General features: G+C 45.1%; 2 protein-coding genes across 5 annotated transcripts in view; both read right to left on the bottom strand.

Moving 5' to 3' along the window:
* Positions 1–12: 12 nt before the first annotated feature.
* Positions 13–21,160, bottom strand: part of keap1b (kelch-like ECH-associated protein 1b) — a 21,429-nt gene continuing 281 nt past the window's right edge. For 2 of the 4 annotated variants that reach the window (XM_042103092.1, XM_042103090.1), the window contains exons 2-7: positions 17,530–19,116; positions 13,658–13,903; positions 7,219–7,895; positions 5,622–5,827; positions 3,483–3,659; positions 13–1,711 (exon numbers count right to left, since the gene is read on the bottom strand). In XM_042103092.1, coding sequence (XP_041959026.1) covers positions 1,545–1,711; positions 3,483–3,659; positions 5,622–5,827; positions 7,219–7,895; positions 13,658–13,903; positions 17,530–17,841 — 1,785 coding nt within the window. In that variant the 5' untranslated portion in view covers positions 17,842–19,116 and the 3' untranslated portion in view covers positions 13–1,544. Of the gene's footprint in view, positions 1,712–3,482; positions 3,660–5,621; positions 5,828–7,218; positions 7,896–13,657; positions 13,904–17,529; positions 19,117–20,302; positions 20,433–21,160 lie in introns of those variants that run through there. The other 2 variants (XM_042103093.1, XM_042103091.1) reach the window with 2 other exon arrangements.
* s1pr5b (sphingosine-1-phosphate receptor 5b) overlaps positions 17,337–21,160 on the bottom strand; it is an 11,883-nt gene continuing 8,059 nt past the window's right edge. Inside the window, exon 3 of the transcript XR_006033876.1 lies at positions 17,337–17,348. The gene's annotated coding sequence lies outside the window, so the exon portion shown is untranslated. The remainder of the gene's footprint in view (positions 17,349–21,160) is intronic.

Here is a 21,160-nt window from a genome sequence, read left to right on the forward strand (position 1 = left end):
CCATTTGTCAAATTTACAATAAACATATGTTGTTTATTATACAATGTTTTGTACAGTGTATTTCTTGCTGTAAAATTTACAAAGCAATCTTTAAATAATCCGTTAATATTTAACTACTAAAAGGAGAACAAAAAGCATCCCTTTTCAAATGAAGAGCCAAATTCGAAAAAGGCATAAATTGCTGGCATCTCCTACATACAATGCATGCTCAGTTAGAGAGAAACACAACAGTCCTATCAGTTACAAAGTGTAAGCCAAGTCCGAGCAAAAGAAAAATAAAACGGGCCAAAAATCCCAAATAAATAAAAAATATCAAGCGCTAGAACTGTGTACAAGACTGTGTAATATCAATGTACAAAATGTCTTGGAAAAAAATACTAGCTTAAACTGCTGTTACAAATACAATTCCTTCCTTGTTAAATTTCTTTCTCTCTCCATGTGCATTCACAAATATTTATTTGAAGTCTCTTTAAAAAAAAAACAAAGAAAAAACAAAGAGAAGTCTTTTAGGAGGTCTTTTCGTGGCATCATGTCAAAACTAAAAAACACAACACAACACAGCTGAGAAGCTCCTTGGAGAGAGGTCAGTGTGGTTTCCACGGCGGCAGCGGCGGCGTACGGTGCTTTTTGTTCACGCCTCTTTAACTCATGGAAAGATCTCGGGCCTTGTGAAGCGGCCCAACGTCTGCCGCCCGTCAGCCAGTAGGTGGCGCCAACGCTACATTACGTGCTGGTGGTGGAAAAGGGGGGAGGTTTTAGTCTCTTGCTGCATCTTAAGTACTGATGGCAGCTGGGTGTCCTTCCTCCCTGGTCGAGTGGCAAACCTCTCATATCTGAGCCCCTCTCTTGTCGATCACAAACGACTCAAGTGGCAGATTGTGTGGGTCATACTGATCGTGCACTCGGGCACAGGTAATGGCACTTTTTGCGTTCGGTGGGTAAAAAGACGTGTAGAAATATGAACATGGGGAAAAGAAGCCCTCGAAATTTGGTTGAGATGCAGTTTCTGCCAAACTGTCAAAAAAGAAGTCCCAACCACAGCTTTGAAGAGACTCTTTTCGTTTGGTTCATGAGAAGGTACGGCTTTCAGTCTTCAGCATCACAAGTTTTACGACCATGTCAGAGTGAACAAACAGATTACGGAGCTATGAGGTTGGAGGGGGAAACAGGGGAGGGTTTGTTTTGGATGAGTAACATCTGGAGGAAGAGCAGCCCGCAGGCTTCCCCCTTATGTAGGAAGGTCACATCTCAACAGACGGGGGCTCTCACAGGAGAGGAGCCCTTTCAGGAAGCAGGAGAGTGGACCTGTGACATGACCGACCGCACAAACCTGCAACACGGGTGACCGAACCAGTGGGACTCGGGCAGTGTGGAGAGGAGAAAAAGTCTAGAAGAGAGGAGGAAAAGAGGAGGGAGAGAGAGAGAGAGAGAGAGAGAGAGAGAGAGAGAGAGAGAGAGAGAGAGAGAGAGAGAGAGAGAGAGAGAGAGAGAGAGAGAGAGAGAGAGAGAGATTTTGGGGTGGAGGGGTGGGGTGGGAAGAGGCACTAATGCTTCTGCTGACACTGGTTCAGCTCCTTTTGACAGGGCTCCATGGTAACGGCCACGCCCACGCCACTCCGGCCCGATGTCATCTTGGTGACCTCTAGCCACGTGTCCGTTTCTGGGTCGTAACACTCCACGCTGTCAAGAAACGTGTTGCCATCATAACCACCTGTGGAGGAGGGAGAGCACACGGATTTACAGCAGTGCACCTACATCCTGACATTGAAGACTTGGATTTAATTACAATCCCTGTAAACCAAAATCAGAGACTTGTTTGGAACCACCTTGTATAGGTTAGAAACCTACTCCTGAAAACATGTAAAGACTAAACTGTGTGTGTGTGTGTGTGTGTGTGTGTGTGGCACTGAATTGTGGAGTTTGACGATTGAGCTGGACATCAGAGATCATCTGAAAAGGGAGGCTCCAATATTCTGTTGAAAAAGCGTAGCTGTAGTGGGGTCCGGGACATGAGCATCAGAAGATATTTTTTGAATGGAATCCTATGGGATGCGTAGCTAACTTAGCCTGAACAAATTTCCTATGTGAAACCACTCAGGGGGGCTTTAAATTATAGTATCGCTGTAACGATTTTAACCTTTCCCAAATAACAACGGCACCTACAAAAAAATGAAAGTTTGAGAAATGACGATTCAAGGGAGAGAGAGAGAAGGTTCCTGACATGCCTTAGCATTGTCACTCTTAACAAGGTGGGTGTTCAAAATAGTTTGATGTCGTGTATCTAATGGTAATGGGTGTTAAAACACCCATTTAATGAGTGTTAAACCTAACTAGTGTTAAACTTACTCTTGGTGTGCAGCATTCCTAAAGCTTACCACGCTCCACCTCTAGATGGAGCCAGACGTCCTTCTACTACAGCTGCAGCACACTTCCTTAACGACCTGAAACCTGCAAAAAGCACCACTACCTGTACTCACATGTGCTGCAGTACAAAAATAATTGACAGACAGGAATGCCCGTCTCTCCGGAAGGTTCTTGATTGGTTAAAACAGTTACACTATGTAGAGAGGTTTTACCTGATGAATACAGACGCTTTGATAATCCAATTTGACCATTCTAAAAAGTCACCATTTTAACCATCAATCATTTTAGATAATTTGCCTTACACACATGTGTGTGTATATTTTATGATGATTATTAATGTTGTTATAATGATGTATTATGAAATATTTGCTGCTATAGTTTATTGTTATTATGATGAAAGATACTTTGGATAAAAGCGTCTGCAAAATAACCATAACCGACGAGCCATAACCAAGACTTTTTTTCTAGTCGGCTTATTTTGTTGATTTATTGAGATTTAATGTTTCTGAGTTATTCCAAGTGTGAGTCACCTGGACTACTCAAACAAAGAGTTAAACATTGTCATTCAGCCATAATCAGTTGTGAAATCTTTCCTTGAAATGTGCCACGTCCTACTCTGTAAAAACGAAATGTCAACTGGGTCAACTGGTATGCCACACTTTGCAGAGTTTGTGTTTTAATTTTTCCATGTGGCCATAGCAACACTCTATTCTGCAATTCAACTGGGACTGGCGCACGACTACATCTTCAATATGACTAACTGGGAATTTACACCCGAGGCGCCGTTAATGAAGCGTTTTTTAGTTGCCCGTCCGACGTTTATCTATTGTTAGCGATAGAATTCCATTGGAATCAGTCTGCAAATAGAATCTTTAGAGCAGAAACAATGACTGTCATTGATTTGTGATTAACATTCTGACTGTGACCAACACCCAACAGTTTGGATATGGACTGCACTGAATCAACACTTAAACAGAGCGGAGTAAACCGAGGGTGTTACTGAAGGGTGTGAATTGAGAAAAATGTGTATTGCATTAGCCCTTGCAGAATGACTCTAGGTAGCAAATAAAATCACTGGACATCAGCATGACACGACTTATCCGGCGCTGTTGACGCACCCAGCACGTAGATGCGCCCGAGGTGTGTGGTGACGCCCAGGGCACTCCTGCGATGCCTCATGGACGACACGAAGCTCCAGGCGTCCGTCTCCACCTCATATCGCTCCACCGTGTTGAGCTGGTTTGTGCCGTCGTAGCCTCCCATCACATAGATGTGGCTCCCCATGGCACACACGCCTGCAAGGGACACAAGGACAGAGAGAGCAATAGAGTTAACCATCTCGGCAGGACGAACACAGGAGTGAGACAACAAACAACCAAAATTGTTTTAGTCATGGTCAAGTTTTAGGGTCACAAGATATTCAATAGTCAGTGATTAACATTATACTGTATAAGCATTTTAAACGATTTTATGAGACCCATAAGTCCCAATAAGGCACGGCTCAATGTTAACTTTTAAAAGTGGTTACCAGCTTGGCAACCAGACATGAGGTTTTGGTAGGGCAACCATTAATGCCCAGGAAGAGGGGACAGGGAAGAAGAAATGAAGAAAATTTATATGATAAATGAATGAATGAATTAAATGAATTAAACAATAGTATTGTTTTTACGTGAGGCACTCTGGATCCATTATAATTCCCTGCTCATACACGAGAGGAACGCTGTTCAAATAAAAATGAACATTTTGCATGATGGAGGGTAAAGGGCACTGGCTGGATTCCTGAACTGACTGCTCATAAACACCAGAGATTTCTCAGACTGTTTACTGAGCTTAAACGATTAGAATGTTGTCAGGACACCATTGTATGCAGCACGGCAGTATAAATACCTCTGACATTTTTATCATGATTTCTTTACTTAATCTACTGGCCATGATGATTTAGTACTGTAAATGTGGGCTCAAGTCATTAATCATACGTTGATCCAGGCTATGAATCAAGTGGATGTTTGTTTACAGTAATACTGTTATGACTAAGGAGAACATATTGAGCAGGACTAAGAGCAGCAAGAGCTTCTGACAAACTTCTATCAACCTATCAATCTTTTGTAGATGACGACCCGAAAAGAAAAAAAAGTGCCTGGAGTACTTCCTGCACGCCTCCTGCACATATCTGTACTGAGTTGTTATAGCCCTTTACTGATGTAAATGTAAATCGTAAATGTAAATCAGGTTTCTCAGCGTATACGAGGAATTTAGTCTCTGCATTTATCCCATCCGTGAATTAGTGAGAGCACAGTGAAGAGAAGCACACACTAACACGGAGCAGTGAGCTGCCTTGCTACAGCGGCGCCCGGGGAGCAGTGAGGGGTTAGGTGCCTTGCTCAAGGGCACTTCAGCTGTTCCTACTGGTCGGGGATCGAACTGGCAACCCTCCGGTTACAAGCCCAAAGCCCTAACCAGGGCCACGACTGCCCCCTTGATACACCTCCAGTGCAACTCATTATGTCGACAATGTTCAGTCCCAGATCCTAGACACATCAACAATGTTCAGTCCCAGATCCTAGACACATCAACAATGTTCAGTCCTAGATCCTAGACACATCAACAATGTTCAGTCCTAGATCCTAGACACATTAAGCCATACTCAATAGCAACATTGGCACTGCCAGGGGACCAGGGGATTTGTGGTTTGTGGAGACACCATCCAGCGGGAGTAAAGGAGTATAGCTGGAGTGGAGACAGGCAAAGATTAAGGCTGGTCTCCAGTCACGCCTACAATACAGACGTGTGCTCCCTTAAAAACAGGGAGGGTGTTTAAAAACAATGGCCTCTCTGGGGGAGCTGTGCTGTAAGCGGAAGCATTCATGATACATTGGGGTCCAAGTGTCCACAGGGACGCGCGTTTGACTCCGACCCGCGGTCACTTCCTCATCGTACTCTCCCTCCCGCTCATTTCCGCTTGAATTTCCCCTGGGGATCAATAAAGTATCTATCTATCTATCTATCTATCTATCTATCTATCTATCTATCTCCTGTCATCTCTACTATTCTATCTGAATTAAAGCTCCAAAATCAAAATGAGCCTGTTTATTATCTAATGAATACAGTTGTTCAGTGATTCACATTGTACAATCAATTAAATGGTCTCAATTTTGATCCTATTTAAGCAAAGGAAATGTGATGATGCGTGAGCAGTGTCTTGAAATGTGATGATGCGTGAGCAGTGTCGTCCAGTTCTGGGAGCTGCGGTCACTCACCTGCCCCACTCCTGACAGTGTTCATGGGGGCCATGGTCTTCCACTCGTCCTTCTCTGGGTTGTAGCACTCGGACGAGCTGAGCCGGTGCGTGCCGTCGAAACCGCCCACTGCGTACAGCAGCCGGTTGATGACCGCCACGCCCACCCCGATGCGACGCGTCTGCATGGGCGCCACCAGGTGCCACGTGTCCCGCTCGGGGTCGTACCTACACACACACGCAGACACACACACAGACAGACAGACAGACAGACACACACACACACGACAAGGAGAACATAAAAACTCAGAACAGTGTGAAGTGCACAATGGTTCTATTGTACTATTTCACAATGGTTCACCTGAAAGCCAACAATGAGTGGAACATTTTCCTCCTGTAGATTCGAAGGTGTTACGCCACCTCGAAATCAGTTCCCTACTTCAAAACCTGAACTCTGACACCCCCTTCCTCAATGCGGCTTTTGAAAGATTTTGGTCATGCTGTCACACATTCACAAAAAGATATATTTTTTCCGAAAAACCTCACCGCTTCCTGAAAGCCCAGTTGCAACACCTAATCACATGCACCCACTCCGGAGTTGTTAGATTCTTAGAGTCTTTGGTGTCAGTGGTGAGCTATCACTAGTGACAGTCATAACCTAATCTTCCTGATGCTTCCCTAGTTACTCAGCTCAGGGGGAGAGGGAGAACAGCCTTTGATGTGGGCACTGCTAATAATACCAACTTCATGTTCAGGTTTTCCCCTTGGTAACTGGTTGCTATGTTTGGTCTCGTTTTCCACTTGGCTGGATTTAAAGCAAGACTTCCTCCTAAGCGCCTAGGCTGGGTAGAATTGATACTTCAGTGAAAGCCTTGTCGGCAGGTAACTCGAGAGTAAAGACTGAATTATGAATGGACGGAAAAAAAAACGGGGAAGTCCACCTCTATGCTTCTCAGGACAGAAAAACACAAATCTCTGAAACGGAACTAAAATGAGTCATTTAAATCTGAGCAGGTTAACCAACTGTGGATCATAAAATTAACAAAAATGCCAAAGCACCAAATTTTGCAAATACTGAAAGTTGGAAATAAAACAAATAATTTACACATTTAAAAAGCAATTAAAAATATGACCAGCAGGGAGGAGAGGGAGGCTGATGGTGTAGCTGGAGGTCAAACTGACCATACTGACATGTAAGCCACACAGCTGGTGTGAACTAGCAAAACAACTCCTAAGTGGAGGGTGAATGCCAAGAAAAACAGATAAAAAAACCTTTCAGTTTTAGTTTTGTAAACAAGCACTAGGCTCCCTTCCCCGACACTAAAACTGCTTCTACCATACTGCTCATTAAGGCAAGCTAACCTAAAAGACTAATTATCTGGAACCCCTCCCGAGAGCAGGGTCTAAGTGCTATCCGTCATTAGTAGGACATGCCAACACCTTTATTGTCACCGCAGGCTCTAAGTGAAAACTGCAATCAGTGTGTCAGGTTAACAGACCCTAACGACTTCCTCACAGAAGCCAGCGACATGCGGCCTGTCCCTCTGCACCCCCATCCTGCCGATCGCTCTCCCCAAAGGGGTCAAAGTGACGGTCACCATATTCCCGCCGGTCCTCACCTCTCCACGCTGTTGTGGTGGATGCAGCCGTGCGAGCCGCCCACGGCGTAGATCATGCCGTCGATGACGCCCACGCCGATGCGGTTGCGCGGCACGCTCATGGGCGCGCACGGCAGCCAGCAGTTGTTCATGGGGTTGTAGCAGTCCAGCGTGTTGGAGTCCATGTTGCCGTCGGGCGCGTTGTTGCGGCCGCCCACCGCGTAGAACAGCCCGCTGATGACGCACGCTGCCAGGCCGCTGCGCGGCACCTGCAGGTCGGCCAGCCGCAGCCAGGCGCCCGAGCACGGGTTGTACGCCTCCAGGTAGCTCAGCGACTGGCGGAAGTAGCCGCCCGCCGTGTAGATGAGCTGCGGCACCTTGGGCGTGCGGCACGGGATGCACTTGGTAGGCTTGTGCAGCGTGAGGTCCTGGAAGATCTGCGCCAGGTAGTCCTTGCACTGCGCGTCCCACTCGTGGCACTCCAGCTGCAGCTGCAGGAAGTGCGGCGTGAGCGAGTGGCAGCGCACGGCCTGCAGCAGCGCCTGCACGAACGGCCGGCGGTTGGCGCGGTCGTACTGCACCCAGGCCACGCACGCGTGGAACACCTCCGACTCGCAGCGCACGTTCAGCTCGTCGCGGCTGATCAGCGTCACCAGCTGGCAGTGGGACAGGTTGAAGAACTCCTCCTGTGTGGCCACCTGAGGGAGGAGAGGAAGATGGAGGAGGAGGAGGAGGAGAAGGAGATGGAGGAGGAAGATGGAGGAGGAGGAGAGATGGAGGATGAGGAGGAGAAGAAGAGATGGAGGAGGAGGAGGAGAAGAAGAGATGGAGGAGGAGGAGGAGAAGAAGAGATGGAGGAGGAGGAGAAGGAGAGATGGAGGAGGAGGAGAAGGAGAGATGGAGGAGGAGGAGAAGGAGAGATGGAGGAGGAGGAGAAGGAGAGATGGAGGAGGAGGAGGAGGAGGAGGAAGAGAAGGAGAGATGGAAGAGGAGGAGAAGGAAAGATGGAGGAGGAGGAGGAGGAGGAGAAGGAGAAGGAGAGATGGAAGAGGAGGAGAAGGAAAGATGGAGGAGGAGGAGGAGAAGGAGAAGGAGAGATGGAAGAGGAGGAGAAGGAAAGATGGAGGAGGAGGAGGAGAAGGAGAAGGAGAGATGGAAGAGGAGGAGAAGGAAAGATGGAGGAGGAGGAGGAGGAGGAGGAGGAGGAGAAGGAGAAGAAGAGATGGAGGAGAAGGAGAGATGGAGGAGGAGGAGGAGGAGAAGGAGAAGAAGAGATGGAGGAGAAGGAGATGGAGGAGGAGGAGGAGAAGGAGAAGAAGAGATGGAGGAGGAGAGATGGAGGAGGAGGAGGAGGAGGAGAGATGGAGGAGGAGGAGGAGGAGGAGGAGGAGAGATGGAGGAGGAGGAGAGATGGAGGAGGAGGAGGAGGAGGAGGAGGAGGAGGAGGAGAGATGGAGGAGGAGGAGAGATGGAAGGAGGGGGGGTGGTAGGAGGAGGGAGGAAGTGGAAAAGAAACATGAGGGGGAATGTGTAATGGAGCAGTCCAGCAGAGTGTAGGGGGTCAACGGAGAAGGGAGAGATGATCACAGCAAGGTGAGTCGAGGGGTCAGATGGGAGCCAGGTGAGTGAAAGTGGAGAGATGAACATGGAGGAGAACACCAGGAGAGGGGCAGGAGGAGGAAAAGCAAACGCTTATTAGAAATCACATGATCCACATGATTCTTTTGACTATATGTCATAAAAAGGTTGCCTAGGTTACTGTGCACATGTTTGACACTTCCAAATAAATTCCTAGTTAACCTTGTGAGGGCAATTATTACCATAACTGTACATCGACAAGAGCTTTACGTATTCACCTTTTATACAAGTGTTACTTATTGTAATGTAAGCAAAAATCCAAGTGCAACAATCAATTCAAAGACGTTCAGATGCATAACCTTAGAATCAATTAGGGACAAATTAGACTCAGAACTTTTAAAACTGGGTCATGCTCCTGTAATATGAAGCGAACAATATCTTTATTCATGCCTGGGCACTGTAGTGGTTAGGCTGAAACAAACCTAACAATTCAAACAGAACTATTTCCTTAATTGGGTGAGGTTGGCAGTCTCCCAGGTCACAAGACACATCAGACGCAGAGAGCACGAACGACAAGAGACTGACAGCAGACTGGATCCTATTTGACTTCCATAAACGGTTTGTTTTGCTCGACTGTCTGGCTACTCTCACGACACCTCAACAGTACATTTGTGTGCGTAAGGGACACGCATGTGGAATATGGAGAGTTCTGGGGCTGGGAAGAGGGTTGTGCTTCGGGTGAGTCGCCAGTTGAAGTCATTTGGAGACCGCTAGTCTGCAGATACTTCATTGTTAACGGAGTGCTTCATATATGTGTGTGTTTTAATAGTTGGTCTAAGAAAAGCCGCAATAAAAAGGGCAATAGGGAAGCAGAGGCTGGTTGACAACGCCAATGAGCACTTCAGCTTTCCAGAAAAAGGTGGAAGTTGGTCCACTGCAGAAATAGAAGTACATTCATACTTGGGAGAGATGGCCTAATGCTGAGGTGGTGATTCATCGCTTGACTTGAAGTGTACAATGCTCGACACACCTTGCTCTGTGCAACATGAAGTTGAACAGATAGCAAGACTAGCAGAATTTCTGTAGTTTACACATCAGATTCAGTGTCATTCACTGACAATGAAGGAATGTAGTGGTAAATGAATGCATGTCAAAATCCATGCCAAATAATGTACAAGCGTGAAGGTGTTGGATAAGTACCAGGGACAAACAAATTGGTTTGTGAAATATTCCAAAACAGTCCTTAGGAACTGGACTAGTTTCTTCGCTTTAGAAAGATCTGAGTATCAGAGTGACCGGACAACTGCACATTATGTTGCAGGAGATTTTCAGGATCTCTATTACAGTACACTGCAGGGGATCAATCTGATCATAAACCACTGCATGTTTTAGATTCTGCAAAGGCTGTTTTGAGCGGTAAAAGAGTGAACATGATAAAAGCGCCACTTTCATTCAGATGCAGGGCTTAAATTTCACTGCGGGATTGCGGGTATTGCGCATAATTTGTTCAAGTCCCGCAACTCTAGCCATCATAATGCGAGAAATTCCCGCATACACTTTTACAGCCTGTCTGATGACGTTAATATAGCCTAATCATTAAGTGGCGAGTTGAATTGAACATAGCCTCATGCAGACGCACACACACACGGAGGGAGGGAGAGAGAGAGAGAGAGAGAGAGAGAGAGAGAGAGAGAGAGAGAGAGAGAGAGAGAGAGAGAGAGAGAGAGAGAGAGAGAGAGAGAGAGAGAGAGAGTTTGTTAGTTTTTTGAACATTTATTGTATCTAATGACATAGAAAACATAATAATTTGCATACACATACTGCACTATGCACAACTTTTATTCACTAGCGACTATAGCCTAAAACCGTCAAGTTGAAGGGGGGCTAATTACTCCATAGAATTACCCTCACGTATTTTCAGTGAGTAAGTGACAGGCACTCAATTACACCTACTCATCAGCAATGTGCACTCAATTGGACCTACACACCACATTAAAGATATGCCTAAATGTTATAGGTTAAACGTCAATATGAGGCATTCAAATTACTAAATATGTTTAGCTACTAGTAATTACTAGTAAAATGCTAAATGCATTATAAAATAAATACACTCTATATGAATTCAAAAATATATGATAGAAACATATCACATAAGCTATCATTTTCAGTGTGTGTTTGTGTGTGTGGAGAGAGTCAAGCAGAATCTAGGATGTCCACTGTTGTGAATGATCCCACTACAGTATATATTACTGATGACGTCAGGGTGGTGGGGGCCCCAAAATCAAACACTTTTTTAAAAAAAGTATCGAAGTATTGAAATCGCAATTCTTGACTTGGTATCAGAATCGACCCCCCCTCCCCCCCAAATTGTGTAAATCCCCCCTACATGAATAACCTAAGGGGGGAATTCCCCCCCATTTTGAAAAATGAATTTTAAGCCCTGCAGATGGCTTTGTAAGGGAGAACATTCTGGCAAAATTTGGTGCGCTAATTGAGGCCAGAGAAACCCCACCGGACTTGTTACTTTTCGAAACCACAACACACCAACATGACTCATTCAACCTTTTGAAGCTTTTCGAAACCACAACACACACCATGACTCACCACTCAACCTTTTTAAGCTCGACTTCGCATGCATGACTCAGTAGGCCTACTCGAGACACGCCCGATTCCTGGCACAAACTAGTTCGCTCCGTGACTGCCTTGTCTTGCTATGCGGGCAGGAGCACACGCAGGTGAACCCCCACTGCCTACACACACCTCCTGCAGGGCTGACTCGCCGCAGGCATCCGCGCCGATTAGCTCTCCAGGGCTCAAAGGAGACAAATACCACACCGTGCGCGTCGAGGCCAAGAGGAAAGCAATAAAGCCAGGTGCACAACCACGCCTGTGAGGCCTGGGGACTAGTCAGGCCAGCACAGGTTTGCTGTGGGAGCTGCCCCACTGCACCACAGGGGCCGTCTGGTTGGCACTCATAAATACCGTCCAATGGTGTGAATGATGTGTCTCTTTTTTAGTGGCGATAAGAGCCATTAACTAGATGGCACATTAACTGCTCTCGGCAGATTGTTCTAGGGTCCGATAAGGCCACCGGGATTACGAAATGAAAGTTTCACATGCAGTGAAACTTTCAAGTTTCATCGCATGGGGAGAATGGATAGTGTTCGCCTCATGATTTCACTTCCATTTTCACTACTTCCCTGAGTGCAGGCTCAGTCACAGAGGTCTGTTACATGCACATGGTCTCAGAGAACAGGGACGGCACCATCACCTCGACCCTGCAGCCCCGCATCTACACATCTTGTTTGTGACAAAGGTGACAAAGACAATTGATTTGACCGCTTTCAGCACACCACTTGCACTCTCGACCCCGCCGTCAAGCTCTTGGTGATTTTTGACACCAGGACATTTGGGTGACAAAGCCCAAGTCTCAGTCAGTCGTGAGTAGCTGAGCATGAGATTAATTTAGCAAAAAATATGAGCGCATGGTAGCTGCTAGTGGGCTGACATGACTGTTATATATCTAGCCGTTTATTTACCATTGTTCTGGAGCGTCGAATTACTTCATACTTCATTAATCTGATCCAACATTCCCAAATGCTTCTCAAAAACAGATTCCTGATCGGCTCCCTCACATTGTTGGCTCAAGTTCACCTCGAGCACTGCCAGAATCCTAAAAACTGAGCTTTAGCCCTAGTGTAACGTTCAAAGATCTCAAGAGAGTGGAAAGTTCGGCTTGACCTGGATTAAGTTCACGCACAGCAGCATGCGCCAAGATGATGGTTGCACGTCATTTTAGTGCTAAAATTTAACTCCTGATCACAACATCAGTAGGCCATGAAATGAGAGGTTTCCGACACGTTTTGTGCAATCCTCCCAATGACTCCATTCAGTCCACTCTGATTTGGGTCAAGCTGCATGCATGCCTGATTACTAACTTACTATGGGGCCAGATACGATCCTGAGTTGGCCTCTCAGTGGACTATGGGGACTGGACAGATGTACGCTACTGCAGCCTCATTCATCACAAACATCTGACATCTGGGAAATTACACTATCTAAGCCCAGTTACCCTGTTAACAACCTCAAATACAAACACTCAGAAGACCCTGAGGGAAAACTCTTGTATTGTTATCCTGTATAACCCCTGTATAAACGATTCCTTCCGTAAATATATTTAATAATAATAATAATAATAATAATAAAAAAAACAGTATTTAAAATAAAGATGACATATATTGTTAACAAAAAAAACCCAACAACCTCAAATACAGCAGAACACATGTTAGCACGAGTGTGGAGATAACCGTGGTACAAGTAATGGATGAGAATGATTACAGCACACTGATGGCGTTCGGAAATTCTAAACCAATCCAAATGTCTCCTGAAGGCAAGACTCAAAAGAGATAACAAATGAAATCATTTACGTATCCCATGTCCCTTCTAACCACTGTAGTTAAAGGTACAGTTTCCTTAGAGGAAAAGCCTAAGTGTGCAGTTTCAAAATGATTCTAGTACATTCACTATCTCCAGACCATGAACTCTTGTCACTGGGGATACTTAAGTGGTTGTAGCAACCAATGTATTATTATTGCTTAACCCTTAAAGGAGTACCGTCACACCGGTGTGACGGGAATGTTGGGTAAAACAAATTAAACAATTAATTAATATTTTCTATCACAGTACTTTACAAATCACGAAACTTACGAATCTGCAGCTATAGATCATTATAATATCAAAATCAGGAGGTCTTTATACTCCATGAATACCTACACGTATCCCGTTGTGCTGAATGATCACATCTGGCCCCAGTAAGCCTCCCCTGTCCAAGGAATTGGCAAAGCCAACTGGACCGTGCTGCTTGTCATGCTGTTTGACTGACCTGGCTGAAGTTCATGTAGATGTACTCCCGGGCCTTCTGGTGAAGCTCAGTGCATCCAATCTGCTCGGCGAAGTTGGCAATGCCGATGGCGTTGCTGGGGTCCAGCTGCTGAACCAGGAAGTCACAGCAGGCCTTGACCACGCTGTCGATCTGGTACATGACGGCACCGTTCATCACGTGGATCACACACTTCTCGCCCACCGAGATGCTGGCGGTGTAGGCAAACTCGATCAGACGATCCATTACCTGTGAGAGAAAGGATGGAGAAGGAAGCTAGGGATGTGCCGATCCGATACTGATATCCATCCCATACTGACTGAGTCTTTGGCTATATTGTGTTGTGGTAGATCTATGGGTATATTGTGATAATGGGGTGGAATTATGGGTAGATAGTCATGGCTGAAAGTGCAAAACTCAAAAAATGGGCCGGACAAAATTGTTGGCACCCTCAACTTAATATTTGGTTGCACACCCTTTGGAAAAAATTACTAAAATCAATCGCTTCCTATAACCATCAACAAGCTTCTTGCACCTCTCAACTGGAATTTTGGACCACTCTTATTTTGCAAACTGCTCCAGTTCTCTCATATTTGAAGGGTGCTGCTTTGTTTTCATCCATTTCTGGGTGCTTTTAGAGGCATGTTTGGAGTCATTATCCTGCTGTAAGTAGGGATGTAATGATTACCGGTATAATGGTAAACACGATAAAAATGTCGACGATAACAATTACCGTTTTCATTTCAAATATCATGATTATCCCGGTTGATCACCACCACGGTGTGGAAACCTTGCATTTAATCCTTCCCAGCTTCATCCAAGCCTGCTTTTGACATACAGTAGGCCTGGTACAATGAAACCTGATGGATTTAACTGTGATTCGGATTTGGCTACACCTGCTTTTAAAAGGCAGAACATTTTCACTGCAAAACGTGCACTGTTATCATGTAGCCACTCTGCATGTTTTTATGTGCGTGTCCACATTAAATCCCTTCCACTCATGTTATCAGGAGATCCCCTTTATGAGCACCCCCAGGTGAAAATGAGTTCCAGCATCCCTGATTAAATTTTGCACTTTTGATAAGGTTTTGCCTATATTTTGTAATATAGTAAATCCTGTCACTTTTTGAAACTATTTCAGCTTGTGTAGTCCTATTAGTGCTTTCTGAATATATTGAACACACTTTTAAAAATACCACGATAATACTGAAAACCGTGATAATTTAACCTCCCGGTTATAGTGACCAAAATTTTCATAGCGTTACTGTACATCCCTAGCTGTAAGACCCATGACCTAGGACGCAAACCCAGCTTTCTGACACTGGGCCCTACATTGAGACCCAAAAACCCTTGGAAATCTTCAGATTTCATGATGCCTTGCACACAGTCAAGGCACCCAGTGCCAGAGGCAGCAAAACAACCCCAAAACATGTTTGAACCTCCACCATATTTGACTGTAGGTACAGTATAGTGTTCTTTTCTTTGTAGGCCTCATTCCGTTTTCGATAAAAATCATGCGTTGCAACCTTACATCAAATGTTCTCTTTCGTCCACGTCTAGGGAGAACAACTACAGTGCCATGGGTTTTAAACTTCTTGATTATGTTGCACACCGTGGACAAAGGAACACCAAGGTCTCTTGAGATGGCCTTGTGCTGTGAGATTGTTGATATTTCACCACAATTCTGGTTCTCAAGTCCTCAGACTGCTCTCTTCTCCCCTTTCTGTTCTCCATGTTTAGTGTGCCACACACAATGCAAAGATTGAGTCTCTGCTTTTTATCTGGTTTCAGGTGTGATTTTTATATTGCCCACACCTGCTACTTGCCACGAGTGAGTTTAAACGAGCATCTTGAAACAAAGTTTTTACCCACAATTTTGAAAAGGTGCCAATAATTTTGTCCAGCCCATTTTTGGAGTTTTGTGTGAAATTATGTAAAAATAATCTTTTTTGCTCTGCTTTTTTGTATTGTTTTAACACACACAAAGGAAATAAACATGTGTATAACAAAACACGTGTAATTGCAATAATTTTCTGGGAGAAATACTTAATTTTCTGGAGAAACAAAATCAGGGTGCCAACACTTTTAGCCATGACTATATATAGGGTAGATTGGGATAATGGGCTAGATCTACTGTATGGGTACTGTATATTGTGAATCGTGATAACGGGGTAGATTGTGATGATAATGGGTAGATCTATGGGTATATTGTGATAATGGGGTAGATCTATGGGTATATTGTGATAATGGGGTAGATTGTGATGATAATGGGGTAGATCTATGGGTATATCGTGATAATGGGGTAGATCTACGGGTATATTGTGATAATGGGGTGGAATTATGGGTAGATATATGGGGTATATTGTGATAATGGGACAGATCTATGGGTATATTGTGATAATGAGGTAGACAATCTATGGGGTCAACTCTATATTGTTTTATGTTTGCATCTATGTGTGTACACATACATAGATGCATCAGCAGTCTGCCAGTAGACTGTTTGCTAGAAGTAGAGCTAACACAAGGGTCAGGATTTCTGGAGTTATTTCACACTTGCAATGGCAGGGCTAGGGCTGTTAAAAACGAGTGTAAAAGACTAATAAAACGACAATATTGGACTGGTACCAAGAATCAGTCGATATCCGAAGTCCAGCTATTATAATCGTGAGTCAGATCAGCCCATCCCTAAAGGAGACATTATTTTCGGGGGGCAGAAGTAGCAGTTTTCTATAGACTACATAAGTTACAAGGAATGGAAAAGCAGAAAAGTATTTGGGAGAGGCTTCACTAAAATTTGTAAAATTGTTTTCTTGCACAAAAGATCACCATCTCTACTATGTTGTACCACCCTGTGTCAGTGGAAGAGACAGAGTTGGAGCTCAGTGTAATCAGATAAATAATTGAAAATGCACTGATGTAATTTCAATTTATCAAAGTATACAGCTCTTCTTTATTTCTTTGGGTGTTACCCCGGTGATTGAACTAGTACTCCACAAAGCTTCTGGAGTGGACGTCATGTCCCTGCTTATCGCTGGCCTGCTGTAATGCTCGTCAGTAGTCAAAGTACACAGAAACGGAGTCCTCCTGACACTTCACTCGCCATCTCTCCATCTGTCTTTTTTCTCTCACTCTCTCTTTCTTCTAGCCAGCGTCAGCTCAGTAGCCCAGTTCCGAGTAAACTCTGTAAAGCTGCCCTCAGCGGCACACAGATGAGTGTTCCTGATAAGGGCAGGTGTGTGAGGAACAGGGGGCTCCGATTGGTCAGCGCTGCCTCATAAGTGGGTAAGCACACTTTCGTTTTAACGCTGGAGGTTAGGCACTTCAATGCCTCTTCACCGCATATGAAAAACCTTAACCTCTGAATTCCACTCAGATCAAGTCATTACATGCACACTACAGTATTGAAGACTTACAACAGAACTGCAGTTTACAACTACTGTTGCCCTTTATAGAGTGACTAAAACAAGAATTATACAGGACTACGTTACTTTAATTGTGGAGTTACATAAGAGATATTGCAAATGTTGCGCAACTAAAAACAACATGTTGTTGGAAATGGATAGTGGAAACTACCAATGGAAAGTAGTAACATCACTTTCATTGATTTCCTCAGGCTCGGAGATTCTCAACAACACATGCTGTAAATATATTTCTACAGAAAGTTGTGAGTGACAAATCGAGGTTAAGGCAACAGCTGAGCATGCTTTAAAAAACCCATCAAATGAAATATGGAGAACCGGAGGCAAAAATCCACCATACTATACTGCAGAACATATTCCACACCCAATAACCAGAGTCCATTTACCTCAACACTGATATTTCCAACTATTTCTATGCTAGCAATACCACGTGACATGACAGAAAACAGTACTCACCCGTGGATGGATGCCTTCGATGGGGACCATCTCCATGCCACACTCCTTCAGGCCGTTGGTGAACATGGCGCGGAACACGGGCGAGGACGAGGCCAGCACCACCTTGTGCGCCACGAAGTCCACGGCCTCCAGGTCGTTGTACTTGACGCGCAGCGTGACGTCGCACAGCTGCCGCTCCAGGCGCAGCTCGTTCATGATGGCGAAGGCGGCGCCGGTGTGGCTCTCCAGCGTGTAGCTGAAGACGCGGTGGCCGTTGCGCGTGGACGGCGTCACCTCCGCCTTGCACTCCGTCATGCCGCCCCCTGCGTGCATCCTCACCGGCAACGGCGGCCCCCGGGCACATTCATCGTCGCTCGCCAGGGCAAGGCAGGGTCAGGGCAAAAGCTTGGGGCAAAAAAAATCAAAACAAAACAACCAACAACAAAGGGGCAGAAGAGTAGGGCGCAGCAAGGGTCAGGCCAAAGCTACACAACTCAGAAGAGGGAAGGTGGCACTGATCTCGGTTCAGTAGCGTTGTTCTCACTGCCTGCAGGATGAACTCAAAGTCCAGTCTTGAGAGGAGCTGGAGGGACTCCCATGAACGTAAGTGGCTGAGTGCCAGACTCCTGGGGCAATACTGTCCGGTCTGGGCTCCCGTTCGCTGGGAACACCTAGAGAGGTGGCGAGGCTGCCACTGCTGCTGCCATGCTGCTCCTGCCGCTGCGCACACAGTCCATCTACCAAGAGCGTTCTGGGAGGGAAGGGCATGAATGAGGTCACGGGTGCCAACTGACGCACACGTGTACCAAGCCCCACGAGTCAGCTCAAGTCCAAAAGGTAAGTGAGACGTCTGATTCACCTGCGAAAACACATTAACGCCTTTCCACAGGTGGGGAAAATCATCCAAACGTGGGACAAGCAGAGTCTTTTGCCACAATAAAATAGCAGCACAAACACTTGGGGGTAGATAAGGATTTTTTTTTGACAAGGTTGTTAGTTCTGTTGTTTGTGTTGGCAACACATGAGCACTGTTAGTTTCCACACAATGTCACAGAAACTAGGACAGCAGATAGCAAATGAGGTACTGTTGCACTAACACAAGATCACAGCACTTTTGCAAGCAAAGTAATGAGATTTGCAATAGATGCGTTTTTACAATAGATATGTGGAACAGTATTTGCTATGAGCCGTTGGTAGAGTATTGTTAAACAGTGATAGTCACTTAGAAAAACAATTTAAAGATTCAACATATTGCCCCTTAAAGTGTCCTCAAGCCTTTTGGCAGAGAGGCTGTTCCCCAAGTCAGTACTAGTACAATATGAACAGACGCTAAAAGGCCATTGTTGAAATTGAGAATGTGTTGTTGAGTCTTCAGAGGCTACAAGGTATCCATCACGTGTGTGAAAAGGTCAAGTTCAGAGAAGAGGGCCGAGGCGTGCAGAAGCAGCCAGTGTCCAAAATGAGCGATTTCCTCGGAGGGCTTTCAAAGTTCCGACGCACGACTGGAAGGGCGCAGCTGGTCAGCTCTGTCCAGAGGGTTCCTAGAGATCTCTACGCACGGGGCATCTCCGCTGCAGGCGGCTGAAGGCAGACAGGTCACTTGGAAATCTGAAGATGGAAAAGCAAAACCAGTTAGGAATTCGTGTTAACACAAGAGGCACTTTCAATGGCGTGCCATGTTAGTAGAAACCCAAGAGTGTGGATCACCATTATCTCTGATGAAGACATTCCTCTAAGTGTGACAGACATTCCTGTAAAGTGACATTCCCTAAGTGGATACTTTTATTATTGCTGAAACATCTTTCTTCTGCTTAGTCTTCACTCGACTAGTAAGTAGATACTCTATCAGCCTGCGGCATGCAAGCGTCCTGTTGGGCTGGACATCTCTGAGTGCCTCAACAGATGCCAAATGGGGGACGCAAGGAGTGTGAAAGAGATAGGCACTGATTTAAGACACGGTGACGCAGTCACCGAGGAAGACGGAGTGACTTAAATTAAGGCCAGAATTCGAGCGGTCAGCGTGACTGTGTTTTGCTTATGTCCTGTGACTAATCTCTAGAAACTGAATGGAGGGCAGAGGGGACGAGGAGATGTAACTCTCCCGCACACACACACACACATCTCAGCTTTGAGGCTGACCACAGCAAAAAAAAAGTATCCAGTGCAGAAAAGTAAAGTAACACTGCAGTTGTTCCTCAGGGTTCTGTCTACACCCATGAACATTATGGTAGATTGGGAAACACCTGTAATGCCAGGGCCTTGACAGATAAGGTGAAAGCACTGCATTTAAAGGCAATGAAGCGTAGCCCTTATTGTGGATAGAGATAGGCATTGAAGAGATACAAGTTTGTTTGCGCGCTTTCAGGGGAACTATGCCATGAAGTAGGCCTAGATAATGTTTGGACATGGCTGTCAAAAACCTGAATTAGGCCTAGGCTACTGGGAACAAGTAACGTTTCCAAGTAAAGAGTCTCCTGCTTGGACTTGAAATACACTGATTGTATAGCTTACGTGCACACAGTTCCCAGTAGTAAGCACATTTCATTGAGTCACACCTGTCAGGCTTGGAGACACGAAACAGTTTCCCTCCAAATGTGAGAAAGACGAGTAAATATTTTAACGTCGGGCGTGTTGCCATGAATCCAAACAAGCACTGTTAAATGGTGAATATACTATAACTCACTTACAATGCAGGCTCAATATCCCAGCGCAGCCAACTTTCCTTGCCTATTGTAAAGATAACCGTGAGACTTCTACTTGAATAAAATAAATGACAAGTAATCAAAACACTGACCAAATTTAGTTTCAGGATGGCAACATTTCGTGGGCGACTGTCATTTCAAAAGTAGTCCGGGTGCTTGCGTAATGCAGTCCAGTAAGGTCAAGACACTCGGTGCTACTTTCTCCCGCTTTAAATATTAAGCAAGAAATACCATTGAGAATCGAAACAGAAGTCAAGTTACCCAGTACTGTATTCCAACTCATACGGCTCCCTTATGAACTTGTAGCGAAAACAAATGCTGATCAAGTTTTCCAGAATACATTTCCGCTAAGGAGTAGCATTATAGCCAACGATAAAGCTCTGAAATTTGATCACACTAGACCTCTTGAAGATATCTGCAGAGTGACGGAGATGAAAACTACAAAAAATTGGCACGACAGCATTGAATCAAATTGTTTACGGACCATCTGGCAAAACGCCTTCTCCAGTGACTCATCTGATCGTGAACTGTGCAACGATGTGGGAGGAAATAGTGGAACTGTAACCTATTTAGCGAAAACATGACCCAAAAGTGCAGTTAATCCTTATGCAAACGTCAAAGTCAGAGTTTTAACCGTAGCCTACCATTCTTTTTCACTGTGTCAAAGTAAGACACCAAAACAAAAGAACTCGTCTGAAATTATTTGACTGAAGCGCTCAGATATAAATTGCCATATTTCGGGTATAATGCATTGTTCTGTACGCTTCCTTGCTTCAATTTCGCATACGTAAAACAAAACCAATCGAACTCTAAACAACAGGACACCTCTCAGCATATTATTATGCGGTGCACGGAAACATTCAGAAACAAAACCGTAGCGATACTTCAGCCACCAACCAAACAAACATTTCAATCGATAGCTAAACGTACAACTCGAAATCCGTCGAGTG

Source organism: Alosa sapidissima, chromosome 9 (assembly GCF_018492685.1).
Source record: "Alosa sapidissima isolate fAloSap1 chromosome 9, fAloSap1.pri, whole genome shotgun sequence".
Taxonomy (NCBI): domain Eukaryota; kingdom Metazoa; phylum Chordata; class Actinopteri; order Clupeiformes; family Clupeidae; genus Alosa; species Alosa sapidissima.